The sequence below is a fragment of the Aotus nancymaae genome, unplaced genomic scaffold (genome assembly GCF_030222135.1).
Source record: "Aotus nancymaae isolate 86718 unplaced genomic scaffold, 86718_ANA_hifiasm-v0.15.2.pri h1tg000011l, whole genome shotgun sequence".
NCBI classification, from domain to species: domain Eukaryota; kingdom Metazoa; phylum Chordata; class Mammalia; order Primates; family Aotidae; genus Aotus; species Aotus nancymaae.
In genome coordinates this window covers 42634681-42655981 of record NW_026988422.1, presented here as the reverse complement: position 1 = coordinate 42655981, position 21301 = coordinate 42634681, and the positions used below count along the sequence as shown (strand labels likewise).

Genomic DNA, 21301 nt, shown 5'->3' with positions numbered 1-21301 from the left:
TCTGAGATGGAGTCTCATTCTGTTGCCCAGGCTGGAGAGCAGTGGCACAATCTCGGCTCATCGCAACCTCCACCTCTTGGGCTCAAGCGATTCTCCTGCCTCAGCCTCCTGAGTAGCTGGGATTACAGGAGTGCACCACTATGCCCATGCCCGGCTAATTTTTGGGATTTTTAGTAGAGACAGTGTTTCACCATGTTGGTCAGGCTGGTCTCGAACTCCTGACTTCAGGTAATCCACCCACCTCGACCTCCCAAAGTGCTGAGATGATAGGCATGAGCCACCGCCGCCTGGCCAGCTTTATATACTTCTAAGAAGCTTCAGTGAGTACTTGGATATGAAGCCAATAGATTTCAGGGTCCTAGCACTGAAGGCCAGGGATTTGTAACCAGCAGTGGGCTTTTTTTTTTTTTTTTTTAAGATCGGGTTTCACCATGTTGGTCAGGCTCGTCCTGAACTTCCGACCTCAGGTGATCCGCCCGCCTTGGCCTCCAAAGTACTTGGATTACATGCGTGAGCCACCATGCTCAGCCAGCAGTGGGCTTCTGGTGGAACTTAATATATACACAGCTACCAAACACTACCCCCAAAGGCTCTGATTCCATACAGCTAAGATGGGGTCCAGGAATGCATATTTTTTAAATGTTGCACAGGAATTCTCATGTCTCATTTCCCTCTGCGCTCCTCCCACAAGTTGAGGGCTGTCGAGCAGGAGCTCAAGATCCATAAATGCTTTAAAAATGAATATGTGGGCTGGGCACAGTGGCTTATGCCTGTAATCCCAGTACTTTGGGAGGCTGAGGCGAGTGGATCGTGAGGTCAGGAGATAGAGACCATCCTGGCCAACATGGTGAAACACTGTCTCTACTAAAAATACAAAAATTAGCCATGCGTGGTGGCAAGCATCTGTAATCCCAGCTACTCAGGAGGATGAAGCAAGGGAATCACTTGAACCCGTGAGGCAGAGGTTGCAGTGAGCCGAGATCGCACCACTGCACTCCAGCCTGGGCGACAGGCAAGACTTTGCCTCAAAAAAAAAAAAAAAAAAAGAGTATGCGGCCAGGCACAGTGGCTCACACATGTATCCCAGCACTTTGGGAGGCTGGGGGGCAGATCACCTGAGGTCAGGAGTTCGAGACCAGCCTGGCCAACATGGTGAAACCCCATCTCTACTAAAAATACAAACAAATCAGCCAAGCGTGGTGGTGCACGCCTGTAATTCTAACTACTCTGGAGGCTGAGGCAGGAGAATCACTGGAACCTGGGAGACGGAGGTTGCAGTGAGCTGAGATCGCACCACTGCACTCCAGCCTAAGCAACAAGAACTAAAACTCCACCTCAAAAAAGATGCCGAGGCAGGAGGATCACCTGAGGTTGGGAGTTGGAGACCAGCCTGACCAACATAGAGAAACCCTGTCTCTACTAAAAATACAATCCCAGTTACTCAGTAGGCTGAGGCAGGAGAATCACTTGAACCCGGGAGGCAGAACTTGCAGTGAACTGAGACCGCACCACGTCACTCCAGCCTGGGCAACAAGAGCGAAACTTCATCTCACAAAAACAATATGAGTATGAGTATACTTCCCCAATACCAAATCATATATGTGTTCAAACATTGAGCAGAAGCTGAAATTAGATTATTGCCACTTTTTCTCCTTCATGAAACTCACCTACCCTAACTCTTCTTAGAGTCACCTATTAAAAGGCTCAAAGTACCACCACAACTACACAGGAAAAAAAATTTGGGAAAAGAATAGAGAGAGAAGAATTAGATTTACAATTAAAAAATCCAACTAAAAGAAAGTCATTTACTCATTGTTTCCAGAAGAAATAACACATAACCTGGATCAGATTAATGACTCTTAAGGAGGAGGAAGATCTCAACACCTCCTTCAGTCACTTTTTAACAATCTAGCACCCTCCAGCTCAGACAATCCTTTTGTAACCCTAACTTAAATCTTGCCTGCTGGGCTTCAGTCCATTTCTGTCCTTTGTCACTGAAAACAAGCCCAGCTCCCTCCACATAAAAATCTTTCAGAAACTTTAAGAGGAGGAGTGTTAGCCACCAAGAAAACACACACATTTGCTTCTTAAGGAAAACACAGCCCCAACTTAGAGATGAGAGGCAGGAACTGACAAGTCTACAGGATTTGAACTTGGGTATTTACAACTGGTAACTTCAAGTCACACTTCACCAAGACTAAGCAGATTTAGTATAAAACTTTAAATTACTCTTTTCCAATTTATTCTACTTCAGAGACTCCCCTCCCTTTGAAAAGGCTTAATAAAAATCTCAGCTCTTATCTACTCTCTTTGCTGTAACTTAAACCGCCACCTCCGCTGGCTCTCTCACACCAGCTTATAGCCATGTTTTCAACTAGGTCTCTCCTGAATTAAGAAGTCTTTACTGAGCACTGCTTTCTGCAAATGTGGACTTTTCTCATGTCCTTCACACCTCATCAGGCTGCATCTCTACCTCTTTGTCACCATTTTATTAATCCTAGTTTTGATTTCTCTTCTAAAGAGGTCATAATTCCTCCTGATTATTTTATTCTCACTCATTTTCTTTTAAGTACTTACTGCCCATCTTACACTGTCCTAAACGGTGTGATGTAAAGGAAAGAAGGGCATGACCCCAATCTTGGGAAATGAAGACATACATAAAAGAACAGTAAGAAACCGCTTTCAAAGTGGGGGCTAGTCAGAGAAAGCCCTGTGGCTCTGATAAATAAGGAACTGGACCTAAAAATAAGTGTAGAATTTGGTGTAACGGAGAAGGCTACTTTAGATAGAAGCAAGAGTATAACTCAAAGCAGGAGGTCATCTGAAGTAAGAGCTGCATAAAGGCTTTCTGACATTTCCTTCTTTGCCCCCCAAAAGGGGCATGTACCTTTCTGTCTTCAAATTTTATTTGAGAATTAGCTATCCATGAATCACACATGTCCTGTTATCATGATTACCCACAGCCACCACACATTAGAGCAACTCACAGAGCTTAATACACTAGAGTTATTACAAGGCAGGCTTTTAGAATAATCTTAGGTAGAGACCTTTTACTGAAGAGTGTGGGGAGTCCAGCATCGCTAGGGTCCTGGGCACACAAAGACAGCTACTTCTCTTGGGTGCTAAAGATACGCACCAGTCATTTTGCTGCCAGACCATTCAAGGGTCATTCAACTTCAGCTAAGTATTTCTTTCACACACAGCTTTAGGACAGACAAAGGCATTTAAAGCAGTCTGAAGCACTGAATTCCTGTTTTAAACAGGGAATGGTAAATGGTCTTCCCAGGGATGCCCCTTTTCTACTGTTTTCCTGGAGAACTTTCCTCCACCTGCCTCAGGACTCATGTTTCAAGCATCCCTTCCTCGGTGAAGCCTTTCCTAATTCCCTTGAACCGACTTAAGTCGCCTCCCCTGTGCTTCCATTAACAACTTACGCATACTTCTAGAGCAGTACTTATCACACTATGTTTTAATTATTTGTTTACATGTCTGACTAGCCATAAGCTCTTTGATGGCAAGGGTAATGTTTTACCTATCATTGATTGCACACCTAATGGTACTCAATAAACACTTGTTAAATGCATTAGTAATGAATAATATTGGAAGTCTTAAAGAATGGCAACCATACAGTAAGAATTAATAATGAAGGCTAAACCCTCATTACATGTTTCTACTACTTATACCATTCCTGGCCAGAAAAAGAGGCCAAAGATTTGAGAAGATTGCTCTAATAGTGCTGGTCACTGCCAAGTTACCAGCCAAGAATAAGAGCACTTGCAGTAGTAAGAATGAAGAGTCATATCTAAGACAATTTCTATGTTTCAGGCTTATTCGCCTGCCTCAGGAGAATAGAAACAATGATTAATAAGAGACCTTGGAAGGGTCACAATGTCCACCATCACAGAACCTTCTAGCAAACTGTGATTCAGTATAACTTCTGCTGAAATATACAGGAAAGCTGTTCACCTTCTTACCAAATCCAATCAAGGTTCTGCCAAGGAATACAGAGCTGAGCTCAGTCGTCCCAGAATCCTGCCATTTGTACAGTGGCATTCTAAATCATTCCTCATGGGATTTACTCATTATTGAAGAGTTACAGACAAAGCAATAACATGCTGTGGTCTTGAATGCCTCTCCCTGTAACAATCTTGTACCACGCAAGGCTATTGAGTTTACAGGCTACTAATAAGACACAAAATCTGATCCGATCCTGTGGGAATAAAGCCCTGGATTTCCTCAAAGGTTTAAATAAATGTAGTCTACTTCAGGATTCCCAAAGTTCTGGGGTTCATTTAGTTGAAAAAAGCATAAGGAACAAAACCCAGACAAGTGAAGGGATGGAAAGGAACTTTGCCTGTGAGGATCATCTGCAGTGGAGTGGGATGTGGCTCTTGGCATATAGTGAATGAGATAAGCAATGCTCAAGGACCATCCCGAACTGTTTTGCTGACAGATATCTGGCTTCTTGAGTGTAATCATTCCTAGGAAGCCAAGATGCCTGTTGAAGAGACAAAACAAATTTGTTTTGACCCTGGGCAAGAGCAATTACCAAGCCAATCCCTCCGACTAGGTGTTTTGGCGTATTTCTTTCTGCCACTACAGTCTTACATAACTCCAGCTGTAACATTAACACCTGCAGCTACATTAGTCACAGCTTAGCCCTTCACAAGGTATGTGTTCCTACTGTCCTCTCCCAAGAAGGGAAACTGAGTCATGGCATATCAACTGGCTTCCCAAGCACATGCTTAGTGTATAGTTTGACCACAATTGAACCCAGGTGGTAAGACCACAATTGAACCCAGGAAGGCCAGGTGGCCTTCCTCCTATTCACCTCTTCTCAGGGATGAATCTCAGTATGGCCACCCTTGCTGCTTTTTCCTTCAACCTAAAACCAAATCATTGACTGCAGAGATCATACGTGATCTTTTAGAGTCAACAAGAGCTTCTAGATATCTTCTTTCCCAATAAACAGGAAAGTTAAAGAGGAACATGGAGGAGGAGAGGGTCAGTTTGGAAAGAGGTGGCTCCCACCAGGACTCACCTTGGAGCTGAGGTCCTCTCGTCGGTTTCCTGGCTTACTCCTGCGTAGTTTGATGGAAGGCGATCTCAGCAGATTCTTGATCCGGCTGGTAATGGTTGACCCTTCCACAGCCATTACGACGAGAAACCCCTGGGGACAGTCCCTGGCCCAGTCCTGGGTCTTGTCTCAACAGCGGCACTGTCTTCCCACTCCACAGGACTTCTGAATATGCCCTCTCACTGACCTGAGACGGCAGAAGCCACCTTACTATCAGAGTCTTACCTTCTACCTAGCGAAGGCTGCAGCTTTTACCTCTAAGTGTTGCTCTCACATTTCCCCTCATTCCCGCCTTTGAGCCCTGCATAGTTTCTTAAACGTTGGAAGGAAAGGCTCACAAAAAAGGGAGACAAAATCCTAAGCCACGAAGAAATGCCAGGCCCACGCCCGCCAGAGGTATTTAACTGGCGAAATGGATGGAATGGGCCCTAGTTAGTCTCGTGGACTATCTGGTTCCCGTTAATGCCCAACTGTTCCCATGGCAACTGTAGTGTCCAAGGGAGGAGACCGCCGAGACCACCAGGGATTTCAACAGGAGGCCAGGGCACCTGCGCTAGCGGCAGCGGGGACGTAGCCCAGCAACTCGTTCTGCCACGGGAGCCTCCCTCCCCACCCCCTATCCTCCAAAGCTCGCTCTCTGCTTTCCACAGCGGCTCTGAACCTTTATCTTTCACCCGCCTCTGAAGCCCCTGCTACTCGTCAGCGCCCCCGTTCGGGCCTGGCCTCACCAGCCCCGGCGAGCGAGGGCCACCACGCTCACAGCGCCCTTGGGCATCGCGCTCGACAATTTCAGCTCCGCCGCGGTAGCTGCAGCGGTAGAGGCAGCAGCAGTAGCTATGGTGGCACGAGCGGCTCAAAACGCGAACTACCGCTTGGGCTAAGATACGGGCCAGATGGGCGGAGCCGACGCGAGGGGCGCGGCCTGTAGCCAGGAGGGCGTTTCCAGGGTAGACTAGCAAGGTTTACGGGGCGGAGCCAATGAAAGGGCCCAGGAAGCAGACGACTTGGGAGTAGAGAACCACGGAATCCGCACAATTGCGGGTACCGCTTTTAAAGAAAGGTCAACAGAACATTGCTTCAGAATTGAGAGAACCAAGCCTTTTATGGTATTATCAGGCCTGGTCCCCCAGAGAACTGCACTTCCCAGAGCCCCCAGACGATAACCACGCCTCCATGGTGTTAAGGTTGGCATTTGATAGGCCCGAGGGCCCGTAGCAGAAACTCCTAGCTCAGTATTAGAAGACTGAACTACAGCCTAAAAGCTGTGCTCCTAGCGACCATAACTGTCGAGATTTAAAGCGGTTGGAATAGTTTCTGCTCGCAGCCCGTGCGGCACGTTAACTCAACGTGGAAAAGATTCTTCTGAGTGACGCAATTCAATTGCTAAGAACAATGTTTTGCACTACGCAACCTGATTGGTCATAATGAAAGGGGAAAGGGTAGTCTTGAACAGAGCTTTGGACGTTCGGGGTAAGAGACGACAAATGTATGTGCTATGGGATATACTGTATGGTTCATGGATTTTTTAGCCTCCGAAATCCCATTGTGCTCCCTCAACTAAAGCTGACCAGGACTTCGTTGCTCCAGATCTTTTTCCTTGTTCCTGTCAAAATTTAGTTGTGAATCCTTTGCCCCAAGGCTGTTCTTTGATGAGGTCACTGTCAAGCTTGCTGATACTATATCGAGGGGTAGTTTTTCTAATTCATGGCGGGGGAAACAGACGGAATACACGGAAATGCTACATACAATATATATTTCCTGAGTATTCTCCACTTTATTACTACTTGAGGTAATTGAGAAATTACCTCAAGTCAGAGACTTGGACCCCAAGGGAATAAATAGTACACTGGTGTGTCCGTCTCACCCTATCCAGATCTTTCAAAACCCTGTGGAGATAACATGTGTCAACAAGAGGGAGGAACCTCTAAGGAATTATTAGACCTTATGAAAAAGCCTAAATAAAAGACAAGGGACCCAAGGAAAATAGTACACTGGTGTAACTGTCTCACCCTATCCAGATCTTTTGAAGCCCTGAGATGACATGTGTTAGCAAGAGGGAAGAACCCCTAAATTCACTGCTTGTGTACAATGGTGAGCCTTGTACAGCCAAGTGGCAAAGCAAATATGTGCTTGTGTATACTGTAGCCACATACTAAAAATGAGATTTGTAAAGCTCACAAGTTGACATGGAGATGATGGATGTCAGCTTCTGGAAGACCAACAACAGCATGTGGCTTTCTTCCCTTCAACCATGCACTGCAAATATGAAACATGAAATGCGATTTTCAAATTTATTTCCCAAATCTGAAGGAAAAAGGCAAGAACCATTAGCTACAATATGCAAGAGATCATTGGTTCCCTCAACCCCTTGCTAGTACATGATTTGACCTCTCCATGGGAGTAAAAGCTAATAAATGGTGCCACCTGGTGTCTTTACTTGGATGCTGCAGACCATGGCAACTGCCATCTCCATCCATGAAACAAGTAAAAATGTGCCCACAAGAGCTGTCCACTAACGGTTTTCTCACCTAATCACTCATGGCCAGGTAAATGGTTTACCAAGTATCATCAGTCATTTCTTATCCAAAGCTACCGTAGTTTATCCCCTTACAAAAAACGTTCCCCTAATACCCTCAACTGAAGCTGAAGCGGGAAGGCAAATCCAAACTCCTATTTTCCTTAAGATGACCCATATGAAAAACTGAAAGCAGCGTAATGAAGATTTCTTAAGTCTGGAATCTGGGTACTTCCAGTCAGAGGCCAAAACCACACTTTTTTGTTGTTGTTTTGTTTATGAGATGGAATCTCGCTCTGTCACCAGGCTGGAGTGCAGTGCTGCCATCTCAGCTCACTGCAACCTCTGACTCCCTGGTTCAAGCACTTCTCCTACCTCAGCCTCCTGAATAGCTGGGATTAAAGGTATGTGCCACCGTACCCTGCTAACTTTTCTATTTTTAGTAGAGACGGGTTTCGCCACGTTGGCCAGGCTGATCTTGAACTCCTGACCTCTTAATTCGCCCTCCTCGGCCTCCCAAAGTGCTGGGATTACAGGCGTGAGCCAGTGTGCCTGGCCCACACATTTTTAATTCTTCACAATTCAGTCCAACTTTTATTGTATAGGTACTATGCTGCCTTTGATATACCAATATAGGAATAAAGCTATAGGCTAGTCCCATTCTTCATGAATTCCTCAGAAAGTAACACTCCCAGATCTAATGTGAAGAGAAGCATTATTCACTCTTCTCTACTCAGATTTAGTCATGCACTGTATAATGACATTTCAGTCAATGATCACATGATCCCATTAAATTATGAACACATGCTGTACAGATTTATAGCCTAGGAGCAAGAGGCTGTACCTTATAGCCTAGGTGTATGGTAAAGCTACACCATTTAAATGGGTTTGTGTAACTACGGTACACTCTATGATGTCTGCAGAACACAACCACCCAAGGTGCATTTCTTAGAACATATCCCCATCAGTAAGTGACACACGACTGTACTTGCCATCCCAATCCTCCAAAATGCAGTTAACTCTTCGTATTTCATTATCCATACACCATTTAACACTTTATTCTGCTTTTATATGTCCTAAACATCTATACATAGTGTTTGTCAGCTTCTGAAATTCTAGATGTCTGGGAATAGATGTTATATAGTTGTCTGTTAAGCAGTATACTTATTAGATCAAATTTTAAAATTCACCCTAGGTGGAACATGCAAATAAGGTACAATTATAAGATCCTGGAAAACAGGCTAAACATTTGCTCATCAATTCAAATATTTATTGAGCACCTTTACATGCAAGGCACTGTGAGACAGCTGAGATCAATGATTGCAGTTGGAAACAGGTAAATCTCAAAACCATGCTTCCAAGACTGCTTTCCTACTTAATGTCTTTTCTACCAGCAGAGTTTACAATAGAATTTAGCAGTTTAGATGTGTCTCAAAATTTCCAACTCATCCCATACTTTAAGTCTTCCCACCCTCTTAACACAGCACCATCACTATTCTACTCAACATTACTTATGTGTAGAACAGCTCAGTCATGTCTATTATGTTACGCCTCAAATAAAAAGTTGTATTTATCCATTTCCCTCTATTTCAAAAACTGCATTTTAACTGATTTTTTTCCTCCAACTTGCAGTGAGTCTGAATATCTCAGCTTTAATTTTCTCTGTATCTAGACATTCGTGTCCATGTAAAATTTCATTAGTGATAATACAATGACATAAAGTAGTGATGCCCTTACAGCATCTTCTTCAAAACGAACAGTTTTGTGCAAGAAATGTATTCTATTCTTGGTTATCAGTCACTCCCTATAAAATGGGAATGACCGATAAAATGGGAATGACCTGGAAAATGTGCTGTGCATGGTTTGTTGTTGCTGCTGTTGTTTAATTCTGGAGTGAGGGACAAGGGCTGACACTATTTTCTAGACCCATTTTCAAACTGCATCACCCTATTCCATTTCAAATAGTTCAACCAGTATAGTTAGAAAAAAAGATCAATCATCTAAGCCACTAAAACCAAAATAACAGATGGATTGTCTGGCTTTCTTGTGTGTTCAAAACATTTTCAAACTTGTTATAGAAGGGGCTAGCATCAGGTATTTCATCCATAATTCCAGGAAAAAAATTGCATTTACTGTAAAATTAACACAAAGTGAACCATTCGTATGAAACTTATATAACTGGACTTGATCTGTTAGTGACCTTAATAGATTGAGTAGTTAGATGTCTAAAGGATTCCTTTAAACGTTTTTGTAAACTGTCAAATTCTTTAACATATCTTCCCTTAAGAACACCTATTGTCCTTTACCATTAAGACTGTGTTTGTGTGGCCAGGCGCAGTGGCTCACGCCTGTAATCCCAGCACTTTGGGAGGCTGAGGCGGACAGATCACCCGAGGTCAAGAGTTTGAGACCAGCCTGGCCAACACAGTGAAACCCTGTCTCTACTAAAAATACATATATTAGCCGGGCGTGGTGGTGTGTGCCTGTAATCCCAGCTACTCAGGAGGCTAAGGCAGGAGAATTGCTTGAACCCGGGAGGCTTGAACCAGTGAGCCAAGATCATGCCACTGCACTCTATCCTGGGCAGCAGAGCGAGACTGTCTCAAAAAAAAAAAAAAAAGGACTGTGTTTGTGTACTGTTACTCTCCGAGGTTAACACGTAAACTGCCTTGCCCATAATGATACTAAAATGATTTTAGAATGTCTTCTAAAACAAAAACATGCCATCAGGTTGTAAACAATTTTGAAGCCTGCATGTAAAACATGCTACAAGGATTACAACACCGAAAACCTCCCCAAAATGGTGTATCAGAAACTGTGAGAAAAGGAAGGGATTCCTAAGATAAAACTACTTAAGTGGCGCCTCTCTCAAATATATCTTAGGGAATTAGAATTCTCTACTCCAACTTGGCACAAATCTCCCAACACCAAGTTCTGCTTTAATTCTTGTAACTGATTTATTTCAGGTTTATATATTCTACCTTTCAATCACCAAACTTCTATTCTTAGGTTTCTAAAAAAATAGTCACTTTTCGAAAGCAGAAAAGGAAATATATATTTAATATATAAAAGAAAATGCTAAATCTGACATAATTATATTCTTAAAAACATTCCATTTATTTACAGATGTATAAAAAGGCGAATTATTGGTCTACTGAGATCATGCTTCTTACAGTATTAGGGTGAGAGCTCACTGTCTTCCAGGTTCCTCAACTCCTCTCACTCAACTTCACCTTTCATAATCACACATGTAATATTCATAGATCAGTTTCCCCTAGGGTAAGGTTAAAGGGTAGGAGTTTTTGGAGATTTGAGATTTCTGTCAAGACTGCAGGATTGTTCTGAAGACTAAGCCCTCCTCAATTTATCCCTGACAACACCTAGTTCTAAGAGGTCTTGAGAACACTGTTAATTGGGGGTTAGAATGATATCTGCAGCCTTCCCCCTAAAACGCCTGGAATCATTCCTCATTTCCATCTTCCTACAATCTCATCAAGAGTCAACTATCTCCAATTAAGAATCATTACCTGTTTACCTACTTTCTTCTTAAAAAAAAAGCAAGTGTTAAGCTAAAATGGTCCTTCTTTTCCTGAGGATTGTTCACTCACTTGCCTGCTCCTTGGCTGACCCTCAAAAGCCACAAAAAGAGCCTTGGGAAATCAGGAGGAAATGTAGGGAAAAGACAAGCAAGGAATTAATTGGAAACTGCTATACCTGGATTAAAGTACTAGCATCTCTAAGGACAATTATTAGCAGGGGAGACAGGTGCTGGATTCCTTGGCTAAGGCATTGAATGAAATCTGCTGGGTAAACAGTGGAAGGATAATGAGAAGCTGAGGAGCACTCTTTACTTACTTCAAGCTTCTTTCCTAAGCTGTAGAGGAGGGAAGGTTAAGTGCTGACGAGCAGGTAAGAAAGGCAAGCAGCACAAAACCAACAAGAATTTGCTCCCACTGCAATTTGCAGAGGAAGTTTTTCCACTGTTTTCAATCTGTTGATAACCAGAGTTAACAGAAAGGGAACCAACCATGGAAATAATAATTCACTGGCTAGATCCAATCCAAAGTTGGTCTCACAACCTAGGTCTGAAGATATGCTGAGTGGGATTTGGGATAAAGAAGACAGGAGATATAGAAGAAATAGCATCACCTAGGCACGGCCCAGGCACTGGAAGCTCTTGTGTTAGTGTTTTAACAACACAAGCAAATCCTGTCAATGAAGACAGAACAGGGGTTACATTCCAAAATATAATTATTTAAGAAAGGCAAAATGCAGCAGCTAAATCCCAGTCTATACAGTTTCAGAATAGTGATTCTTGCCCCCAGGAGTTTCCACGAGACCCCTCAAGTGCACCATGATTATTTACAAACTAGATAGGAAACATCATTTCTATACTCAATACAAATCTCATCTTCTGGGTTGAAAACTTCAGCCTTTGAGAAATCTATGAAAACAACTATACAAAAATATAAATATCTTTATCTTTACAGACTGTCAGTCCTTCATATCCTGACAGCTAATGAGTGAAAAAGCTCTACAGATCATTGAACCCATGGTTGCAGATAAAAAATATATCTTGTGATTCAAATACTGCCTTATTTCCCTGGTAAAGAGTGCCTACTGTGACTTTTCTTTACATCCTGTGAAGGTAATAGTGAATGAAACCTTCAAGCACCAGGAGGCTGGTTTGATTTGGGAAATTTCCAGCCCCATGATTTTTTATTTTGGCCACTGTCTCTGGTCTGGGGAGATAATGCATTTTATTTTAGCTGTCTCCTGACTGATAGAACCTGTGGAAGAGGCAGGGCTCCCTCTATGCCTACCTCCAAAATATATATTCCCAGTAAAAATCCCTGGTAATGTTAAATGATCTTTTCAATACCCACAAAAATAAGGGAGAACTACTATTTTTTTAAGATCTCAAAATAATTACCTTAATAATAAAAGTTAAAAGCATCCCTACTTTACCGAAGGCTTGAATTTGTTAATTCTGGTTGCAAAGGTGACGGAATGGGAGCTACTTGGGATATGAAAAAAGAAAATTTTGCTGAATGACACAAAGTCCTTCACTTTGGTATTCCATGGTACCCATCCTCTCTCTCCCTATTCTTTAAACATCAACTAAAAAGTATCTCTTCTGGATCCCTTTGCACAAGTCCATCACATTCCTTAGATTTCAGACTTAATCCAACAGCTACGAGTTGTAGTTCAGTCCACAGCAACTCCAAAGTTGCAAACAGCTCTTTCTCTTGGAGGGAAGAATTAGAAACCACTGTGGGGCCAGCGTCTTGTTATAAATTCCTTGGGTAAGAGGGGCACCTCGTGTTCAGCAATGGATCACATCTTCTTAGAGAGGATGAGGGGACCCAGCACCACAAGTGAGGTAACACATTTTAACATGATCAGAATTTCAGAGTACTTCTTATACCAGGGTCAGCACCCTACCCCCTTTCTCCATCATTATCCACTGCATCATTGAAGTCAAGGATCCAAGTTCCAAGACACAAATAAACAGATACCTGCAGAGAAAGGAGGTGAAATCAATTTCCCCTCACAGCCTGGCTTCTGCTCAAGGACAAGTAAGTTCATTTCCCTGCAGAACCTGGTGAAGTCCCCAAGTTGCCCAATTTAGCTATAACAGGTGCCAATGTAGGCATCACCTTGCTTTCCCGGCCTTCCTGGTCATTTCCTGTTAAGTTCATTTTGTGTCCAACTGACCCAACTTTGGCAGCTATAGGTGCCAAACAAGGCATCACTTTGAGATTCTGACCATCTACATCACTGGAAGGATTAGCTACTTTTAAACCTAGAGGGGCCAACTTTGGCATAGGCCTCCACAAAGTATCTGTGCTGTTGCTGTTCTCCAAGCCAGTCTTCATGTGCAGGATCGGGGGTGAGGACACACTTTCAGGCTCTGCAAGGAGGCCAGAAGTATTCTTCCCTCCATCAGTATCTTTTTTGTTGGAAAGGAGGGAATCCTTTATTTCGGAGTCAATAACAATCTTAAGGACATCTGGCTCAGAGGCTGGTTCTGCAAGTTGCTTTTCATTCTCAGAAAAGTCATCATCTTCTAAGTGCAAGAGGAGGGGACTGATGGAGTCACTCTCCCCTTGAACATCAGGCAACTCTTTCAAACCAGTTCCCAAGTGCTCAACCTGGAAAGTTGCTCTGTTTCCAGGAGGAACCTTACTGATAAAAGCCTGCCGAGCATCCCCTGGGAACTCTGTATCCACAGAGCTGGGTAGTTCAGCCAGGCTAACAGAGTCATCATTTAGTTGTTGATTAAGAAAGGCAATTTCATTGAGCAGTGAAGTCAGTGTCTCATCAGTATCATCCTCATCTTCCATGTTAGTTAGCAGTTCACTGGGATCAAGAGCTGCTTCCTCTATAGCTGATGTTACTTTCCTCAGTTCCATCTCTATGCTTGAGTCCTTGAGATCTTTTATCTTTAATTTATGAAATGAAGACTCCTTTGACTTCACTCTCTCCCCTCTCAATTCATTCTCTTTCCATTTATACTGAATCCCTCTCCTATCACCAGAAATCTTTTTAGGTAAGAACTCTTGTGCTTCCTGCATAGTGGAAACGTCAACTATTTGTGGATAACCAGAATCTTTGTTTGCCAAAAAAACTTGCGATGGACCCAACATGACTCTGCCATCTCTGTTTCCTCTGGAAGAGATTCTACCCTTATCCTCTAAGGAGTTATCTTCATTCCTGACAGTGTCTTTCAGATGGTCAGATGGCTTGCCATCAGGAACTTCATGAGGATATTTGCTGCCACCCATATCTATCAAACCTCCCTCTGTGGCCAGTGATGTCACATTAACAATTCGTGGCATCATAAATAAGTCGTCGTTTTCTGAAAAACAAAAATTAAAAGAAAAATTCATTTAGATCTACAGTGCTAGCGCCTCTCTCTCTGTGTCATACCATATGACCATCTTAGGGAGTTGTACTCTAAATTCAGCAGTAGTCTACTTTTATCAACAAGATGAAAGAAATATCAGTTCTTCAAATTAGTGACCTAACAAGAAAAAACTCAAGTAAAATCCAACCAAAAGTCTCTTTCCACCACTTTTTAAAGCTCCATTTAATTATTTTATAGAAATGCTCCCCAAGTTAATTACTGTCCTAAGGCAGAAATGAATTTTGATTCTGTTCACCTAACTAACTGCTACTTAGCGTAGAAAATGAAGCCCTAGAGGCAGCATGGGAACTAGAAAAAGATGAGTCCTCCAGAGTGAGTTGGGCAAAAGGTAGAGACAAGGAACTTTTGGCTGGCAATGGCAATAAAGTAACTAGGATTTTAATATTACTAAAGAGACTCTTTTACCTTAATAGAAATTTAGATGCCTGGAACCTGATCACCCAAGTGGGGCTTCTCTTTCAACTTTACCCTTTGCCCCAAAACAGAGTAGTGCTCAAAGCGAATGAGGCTGGTAATGCAGGAATGTTATCATCTCTGAGTACCACAAAAAACTGAAAAATATTTATCAACACCAAGACCTAAGACCATGATCATTTAACATCTTCCTTTCACTCTGACATCTTTTTGATTATTCTACTTAGAAATCACCAGATTTCACAAAATGGTTCCCAATACCAGGTGTAAAACACACCAAACAGTACCACAGCTCAAGCCAAATATGTTCTAAAAAGAGGGCCACCTCCTACCAAGGCAAATGCCAACAAAATAGCTCTTTATCATTACAGAACACATTCAAAGGCTTCCTTGGTCACTGTGAGACACCAGGGTTAACTTTATCACTTCCCATAGAGGACAACACTTACAACATACCTGGCTGAGCCATAGCACTACTGGCAACTTGAGGCTTAAGATCAGATTCTAAGAGATCAGGAGAAACAGTTACCACTGGTCCTGAGAATAGAGGACCTTTTAGGGTGAGCAATTGCCCTTGTGGAGTCATCACAAGGTTGGCAGAGGTGTGTGGAGTATTCGAGGGTGAGGTATTTTCTGCAAGAAAGATCAGAAATTAGTTATAGATAAAAGGCATTCAGCTGGGTATGGTGGCTCGTGTCTGTAATTCCAGCACTTTGGGAGGCTGGGGCAGGCAGATCACTTGAGTCCAGGAGTTCCAGACCAGCCCGGGCAACATGGTGAGACCCCACCTCCATCTCTACCAAAAAATATATATATTTTTTATTTTTATTTATTTATTTGAGACGGAGTTTCACTCTTGTTGCCCAGGCTGCAGTGTAATGGCGCAATCTCGGCTCATGGCAACCTCCACCTCCTGAGTTCAAACGATTCTCCTGCCTCAGCCTCTGGAGTAGCTGGGATTACAGGCATGTGCCACCATGCCCAGCTCATTTTTTATATTTTTAGTAGAGACGGGATTTCTCCATGTTGGTCAGGCTGGTCTTGAACTCCCAATCTCAGGAGATCCACCTGCCTCAGTCTCCCAAAGTGCTGGGATTAGAGGTGTGAGCCACCGCACCCAGCCTAAAAAAAATTTTTTTTTAATTTGTCAGGTATACTGGTGTACACCTGTGGTCCCAGCTAGTAGGGAGGCTGAGGTGGGGGAACTGCTTGAGCCCAGGAGGTCAAGGCTGGAAGTGAACCACTTCACTCCAGCCTGAGCTACAGAGTAAGACCCTGTCTCAAAGCAAAAACAAAAAACCCATACCGGATTTTTCTGGTTCATACACTGGGTTATCCAAAGATCCAAAGAGTAAAAAAGGATATACCATTCTTTTTTTTTTTTTAATTTAAAAGTTGCCCAGGCTGGAGTGCAGTGGTGCTATCTGGGCTCACTGCAGTCTCCGCCTCCCGAGTAGCTGGGACTACAGGTGTGCGCCACCACACCAAGCTAATTTTGGTATTTTTAGTAGAGAGAGGGTTTCACCATGTTGCCCAAGGCTGGTCTCAAACTCCTGAGTACAAGCAATCCTCCTGCCTCCACCTCCCTAAGTGCTGGGATTACAGGCATGAGTCACCACACCCAGCCAGATATACCATTCTCTAAGAATATAAGTAATATATAATATAATATATAAAATCAGTATAGTTTCACTTCCAAAATAAAGATGGTAATAAGAATTTAAGACCCATTTACTTTGTTTCTTTTTCGTTTTGTTTTGTTTTCTGAGATAGAGTTTTGCTCTTGTTACCCAGGCTGGAGTGCAATGGTGCCATCTTAGTTCACCACAACCTCTATTTCCCAGGTTCAAGCGATTCTCCCACGTCAGCCTCCCAAGTAGCTGGATTACAGGCATATGCCACCATGCCAGGCTAATTTTGTATTTTTAGTAGAGACAGGTTTTCTCTATGTTGGTCAGGCTGGTATTGAACTTCCAACCTCAGGTGATCCACCTGCCTCAGTCTCCCAAAGTGCTGGGATTACAGGCATGAGCCACAGCACCCGGCTACTTTGTTTCTTAATAGCAATGTATTAATAAGTGATCTGATGAAAAATAGACCCTGATTTGACAAAATTAAATTTTACAAAAAATTTCCCATTTATTTGTCTCAGCTAGACCCAACTTCTTCAACACATCAGTAGAACTGCAAGGAAATCGTGAAGTCACATATAGAGTCAGAAAAGATAACAGTTTAAAAAACTACTCACTAAAAATACATGACTAGGGGTGGTGGCACGGTGGCTCACACTTGTAATCCCAGCACTTTGGGAGGCCAAGGCAGGCAAATCACGAGGTCAAGAGATCGAGACCATCCTGACCAACATGGTGAAACCCCATCTCTACTAAAAATACAGAAATTAGCTGGGTGTGGTGGCGCATGCCTATAGTCCCAGCTACTGGGGAGGCTGAGGCAGGAGAATTGCTTGAACCCAGGAGGCAGAGGTTGCAGTGAGCTGAGATCATGCCATTGCACTCCAGCCTGGCAACAGACCGAGACTCTGTCTCAAAAAAATAAATAAAAATAAAATACATGACTATAGACTTATATGTTACCAGGACTAGTAACTTCTCAGGATTTGCATGACTGTGTATTACAACCAAAAAACCAAAATCTAAAGTAGTTAATATTCTACTTTTATACAATCCATCTTTAATTCATTTAATTAAAACTAAAACTGTGTGCTAGGCGAGGTGGGTCACACCTGTAATCCCAGCACTTTGGGAGACCAAGGTGGGCAGATCACTTGAGGTAGGAGTTCGAGACCAGCCTGGCCAACATGGCAAAACCCTGTCTCTACTAGAAATAAAAAAATTAGCCAGGCATGGTGGTGCATGCCTGTAGTCCCAGCTATGCAGGAAGCTGAAGCAGTATAATCATCGCTTGAACCCGAGAGGTGGCGGTTGCAGTGAGCTGAAATCCTGCCTGGGCAACAGAGCCGTCTCAGGCCGGGAGGGGCAGGGGGAACAAACAAACAAAAAAAAAAGCCAGGCGCAGTGGCTCACACCTGTAATCTCAGCCCTTTGGGAGGCAGAGGCAGGCGGATCACCTGAGGTTATGAGTGTGAAATCAGCATGACCAATATGGAGAAAGCTCGCCTCTACTAAAAATATAAAATTAGCCAGATGTGGTAGCACATGCCTGGAATCCCAGCTACTCGAGAGGCTGAGGCAGGAGAATTGCTTGAACCCGGGAGAGGGAGGTTGCAGTGAGCTGAGATCACACCATTGCACTCCAGCCTGGGCAACAGAGACTCTGTCTCAAAAAAAAAAAAAAAAACTGGACAAGAGAGGATGATCAGTCCAGTAAAGTCAATTGATACTCATCTACGTTAAGGGAAGCAAAGAATGTCCCTCCTACCTGTGGCCTGGTCTTTTTTTCTAGAAAGAATCAAAGGTTTTCCCTTTCTGTTATTTATAAACATCTGTCCAAGATCTACAGATGATGCAGAAGATCCTTCCTGCTGTTTGCTAATTCTGGGAGACATGTCAAACTCATCTGATCCCATCTTCTTTTTTCTTTTTTGTGCCTCTAGTGCTTGCTGTTTTGCATAAATATACTCTAGCTTCTTCAGGACCACTTCTTCTGTCTTACCTACAAGAGAATTATAGAGATACATTATCACTTTCTGCATTATCCCACATAATGAGAAACAGAAATCCAGTTGCTTTAACTACATTCCCGAAAACTATAGGAAGGAAGGTGATTACAGTTCAAAAGAAACATCCCACCCGGACAAAGGATAACTGTGCTGTAAACTCTGGGAGCCAAGACTTCAATTTAGTAGTATCTGAAAGATCTACTGAGGACTTAGTAGTATCTGAAAGATCTACTGAGGACTTCTCCTTGCTAAAGCTGTATGCTCTTTACCAGGTATTATTTACTTATCTCACCTGAAAGAGATGATACTTTTCGTATGAGAATATTCCGTTTCCGAGTCAGGAGATTTTTCTGTCCTATCAACTTGTCTGCCTGATCTGTTAGTCCCTGAATTTCACTGAATGCCTAAAACAGAAATAGCAGTATTATTAAAAATTGATCCACTCTTTCTTTAAACACAGGTAAGGCCTACACAATTTCTCTAATTTAAAAAAAAAAAAACAATCTAGTATCTTAAAAGAATTTTTAAATTCCATTAATAATTGATGTTTCCGAAATTATTTTTTGTTAAACTGTAAGAGGGTTTCTGGCTTACACTTTTAAGGAATGTGATCATGATTATTTCCAACAAGCATCACTGAATGGTAGTAGGCATTCCACTACTGCGAGGAGATACAAAACACTTGTGCTTTGCTTAGATTTTAATAATCGACCTTAAGATCATCTCCTAGTCTAATCAAAATCTGGTCGAAATAACTTTGCTCTAGAGGGATATGAATGCTTATCCAGTACTCCTCCAACTTCTACTTAAAAACAATTTAAATGAAATTACTTTAGATATTCCACATGCAAAGTTAAAACTTCTACTCCCTTGAATATTTCAGATTTTCTTTTAAAATGACTGTCAACTGTTAAGTGTATTAAAATATCACTCATGCTGTGATAACCTGGACTAAGTGCTATCAAGAACACCAATGTAAAGAGAATGTGGTCACCGTGGCTAACCAGAGATTCTGACTCTATCTGAAGAAAGGATAGCTGTGCCAAATAAGAACCTGACTTTCAGTGACAAGCTACTGTGATTTAGCATAATGATTTTCCCCCTAAGGGATTTACTGGACATTCATTAGTCCATATTCAACTGTTAGTTTTAAGTAGCTCTATTTCAATCTCCCTTATATGTCAATGGATTCCCTTTCTCATAGCATTTGTAACAATCTCTTAGTCAAGCTGTTATTGTACTTTACACAGAACACTTACTCGAGTAAGAATGTGACTTTTGGAAACCTTGGAAGAATGAAGTAATCCCAATGTGATCTTTAATTTCTCAAAGAGATCCCTCATTTCACCACGCCGCCGCCGCTCATTGGCAGTGTGTGTCCGGCGATAATAAGCAAACGCTTCTGCTTCTTTCTGTAGTTTGTCACTCCAGTAATCAGGCTTCAGTTTTAAAGGAATTGGTGGAGCCTGTCCAAACAAGATTGCCTCCTAAACATGTTGAACATGTACCTGGCCCTCTTACTCTGTTCCAAATGACATTGCTCTATTTCAGGCACCCATTACCTTTGGTCTGGACTGTTTCAACAGTTTCTCAATTGGTGGTCTTACTACCAGTCTATCTTTCCTTCAAATCTAACTCTTACAATGCCAACAGTGTAATTTCAAATACATGCTAAAGTGATCTTACCAGCTCTCAGTTCAAATTTCAGTGATTTTCAAAGGAGGAAGAAATTGTATATGTTACAGGTGTAAGAAATCTGAGAGAGCTTATTTATCTAATTTATATTACTAAAACTTGTTTTCATGACACGAATTACATTAACTGTTTTTCAAAAAATACTGTAAGATCCTCCCTCAATCTGGTAAAGAATCAACTGCCATTCTTCTAAATCACCTTTCTCTCCAACCATTCCTATCTGCTAGAAATTCCCAAAATATACTATACAATCCTACACCTCCCTGACATTATACAGGCTTTTTACCTGTACCTAGATTACTTATTCCTCCTCTTACCTAAACCTCCACAACCTTTAAAACTTAACACTTAAAACTCAAACTCTGCACTTTTTCAGTTCTATTTCAATTTTTGCATCTAGGATTTAAAATATATGAAGAGGCTGGCCAGGCACAGTGGCTCACACCTGCAATTCCAGCATTTTTGGAGTCCACAGTAGGGGATCACTTGAGGCCAGGAGTTTGAGACTAACAGGGGCAACACAGTAAGACTTCTTCAAAACACACACACACACACACACACACACACACACACACACACGTATTAAGAGGCTTATAATAAAAAGTAACTATGCCCTGCACTTGTACCTGGATCCTCAGAAACAATAACTTTCTTATTCTTTTAGCAGCTTCTTCTAGTTCTTAAATCTATATCCTAAACCAAAAATAGTAACATAAGTTTATGTTTTTCCATTTTCAATGCTATCTATTGAGTTCTTGCTATGCAGAGAGGATTTAAGCTCACATCACCCTCATGTCTTACCACCTTATCATCCCAACATAGATACATCACTACTTTTAGTTGTTCTACTGATCCCTTAGTAACTTGAATTCTATCTTAATTTCTTATTTCATCAACAACAATCTATCTTGCCTCTCTTCTTTGTAAAATGAGGGTATCAGCACCCATATCCTTCCCTTTATTTCTTCTTTCCTCTCTCACTTCGCAATTTGTCATTTGTATTCTCACATTTTTCAAGACTGAAATTAA

The 21301-nt window shown here is 42.2% G+C and overlaps 2 protein-coding genes across 17 annotated transcripts in view; both read right to left on the bottom strand.

Moving 5' to 3' along the window:
- The window catches only part of MAPKBP1 (mitogen-activated protein kinase binding protein 1), a 52865-nt gene extending 46933 nt beyond the window's left edge, over positions 1-5932 (bottom strand). For 4 of the 6 annotated variants that reach the window (XM_064374884.1, XM_012462442.3, XM_064374885.1 and 1 more), the window contains exon 1: positions 5042-5692. In XM_064374884.1, coding sequence (XP_064230954.1) covers positions 5042-5155 — 114 coding nt within the window. In that variant the 5' untranslated portion in view covers positions 5156-5692. Of the gene's footprint in view, positions 1-5041; positions 5694-5805 lie in introns of those variants that run through there. The other 2 variants (XM_012462439.3, XM_012462444.3) reach the window with 2 other exon arrangements.
- A 1422-nt stretch (positions 5933-7354) lies between these two features.
- Positions 7355-21301, bottom strand: part of MGA (MAX dimerization protein MGA) — a 166395-nt gene continuing 152448 nt past the window's right edge. For 10 of the 11 annotated variants that reach the window (XM_064374865.1, XM_064374875.1, XM_064374871.1 and 7 more), the window contains 5 exons: positions 19837-20043; positions 18870-18981; positions 18337-18570; positions 15394-15570; positions 8849-14454 (listed from right to left, as the gene is read on the bottom strand). In XM_064374865.1, coding sequence (XP_064230935.1) covers positions 13178-14454; positions 15394-15570; positions 18337-18570; positions 18870-18981; positions 19837-20043 — 2007 coding nt within the window. In that variant the 3' untranslated portion in view covers positions 8849-13177. Of the gene's footprint in view, positions 14455-15393; positions 15571-18336; positions 18571-18869; positions 18982-19836; positions 20044-21301 lie in introns of all 11 variants that reach the window. The other variant, XM_064374873.1, reaches the window with a different exon arrangement.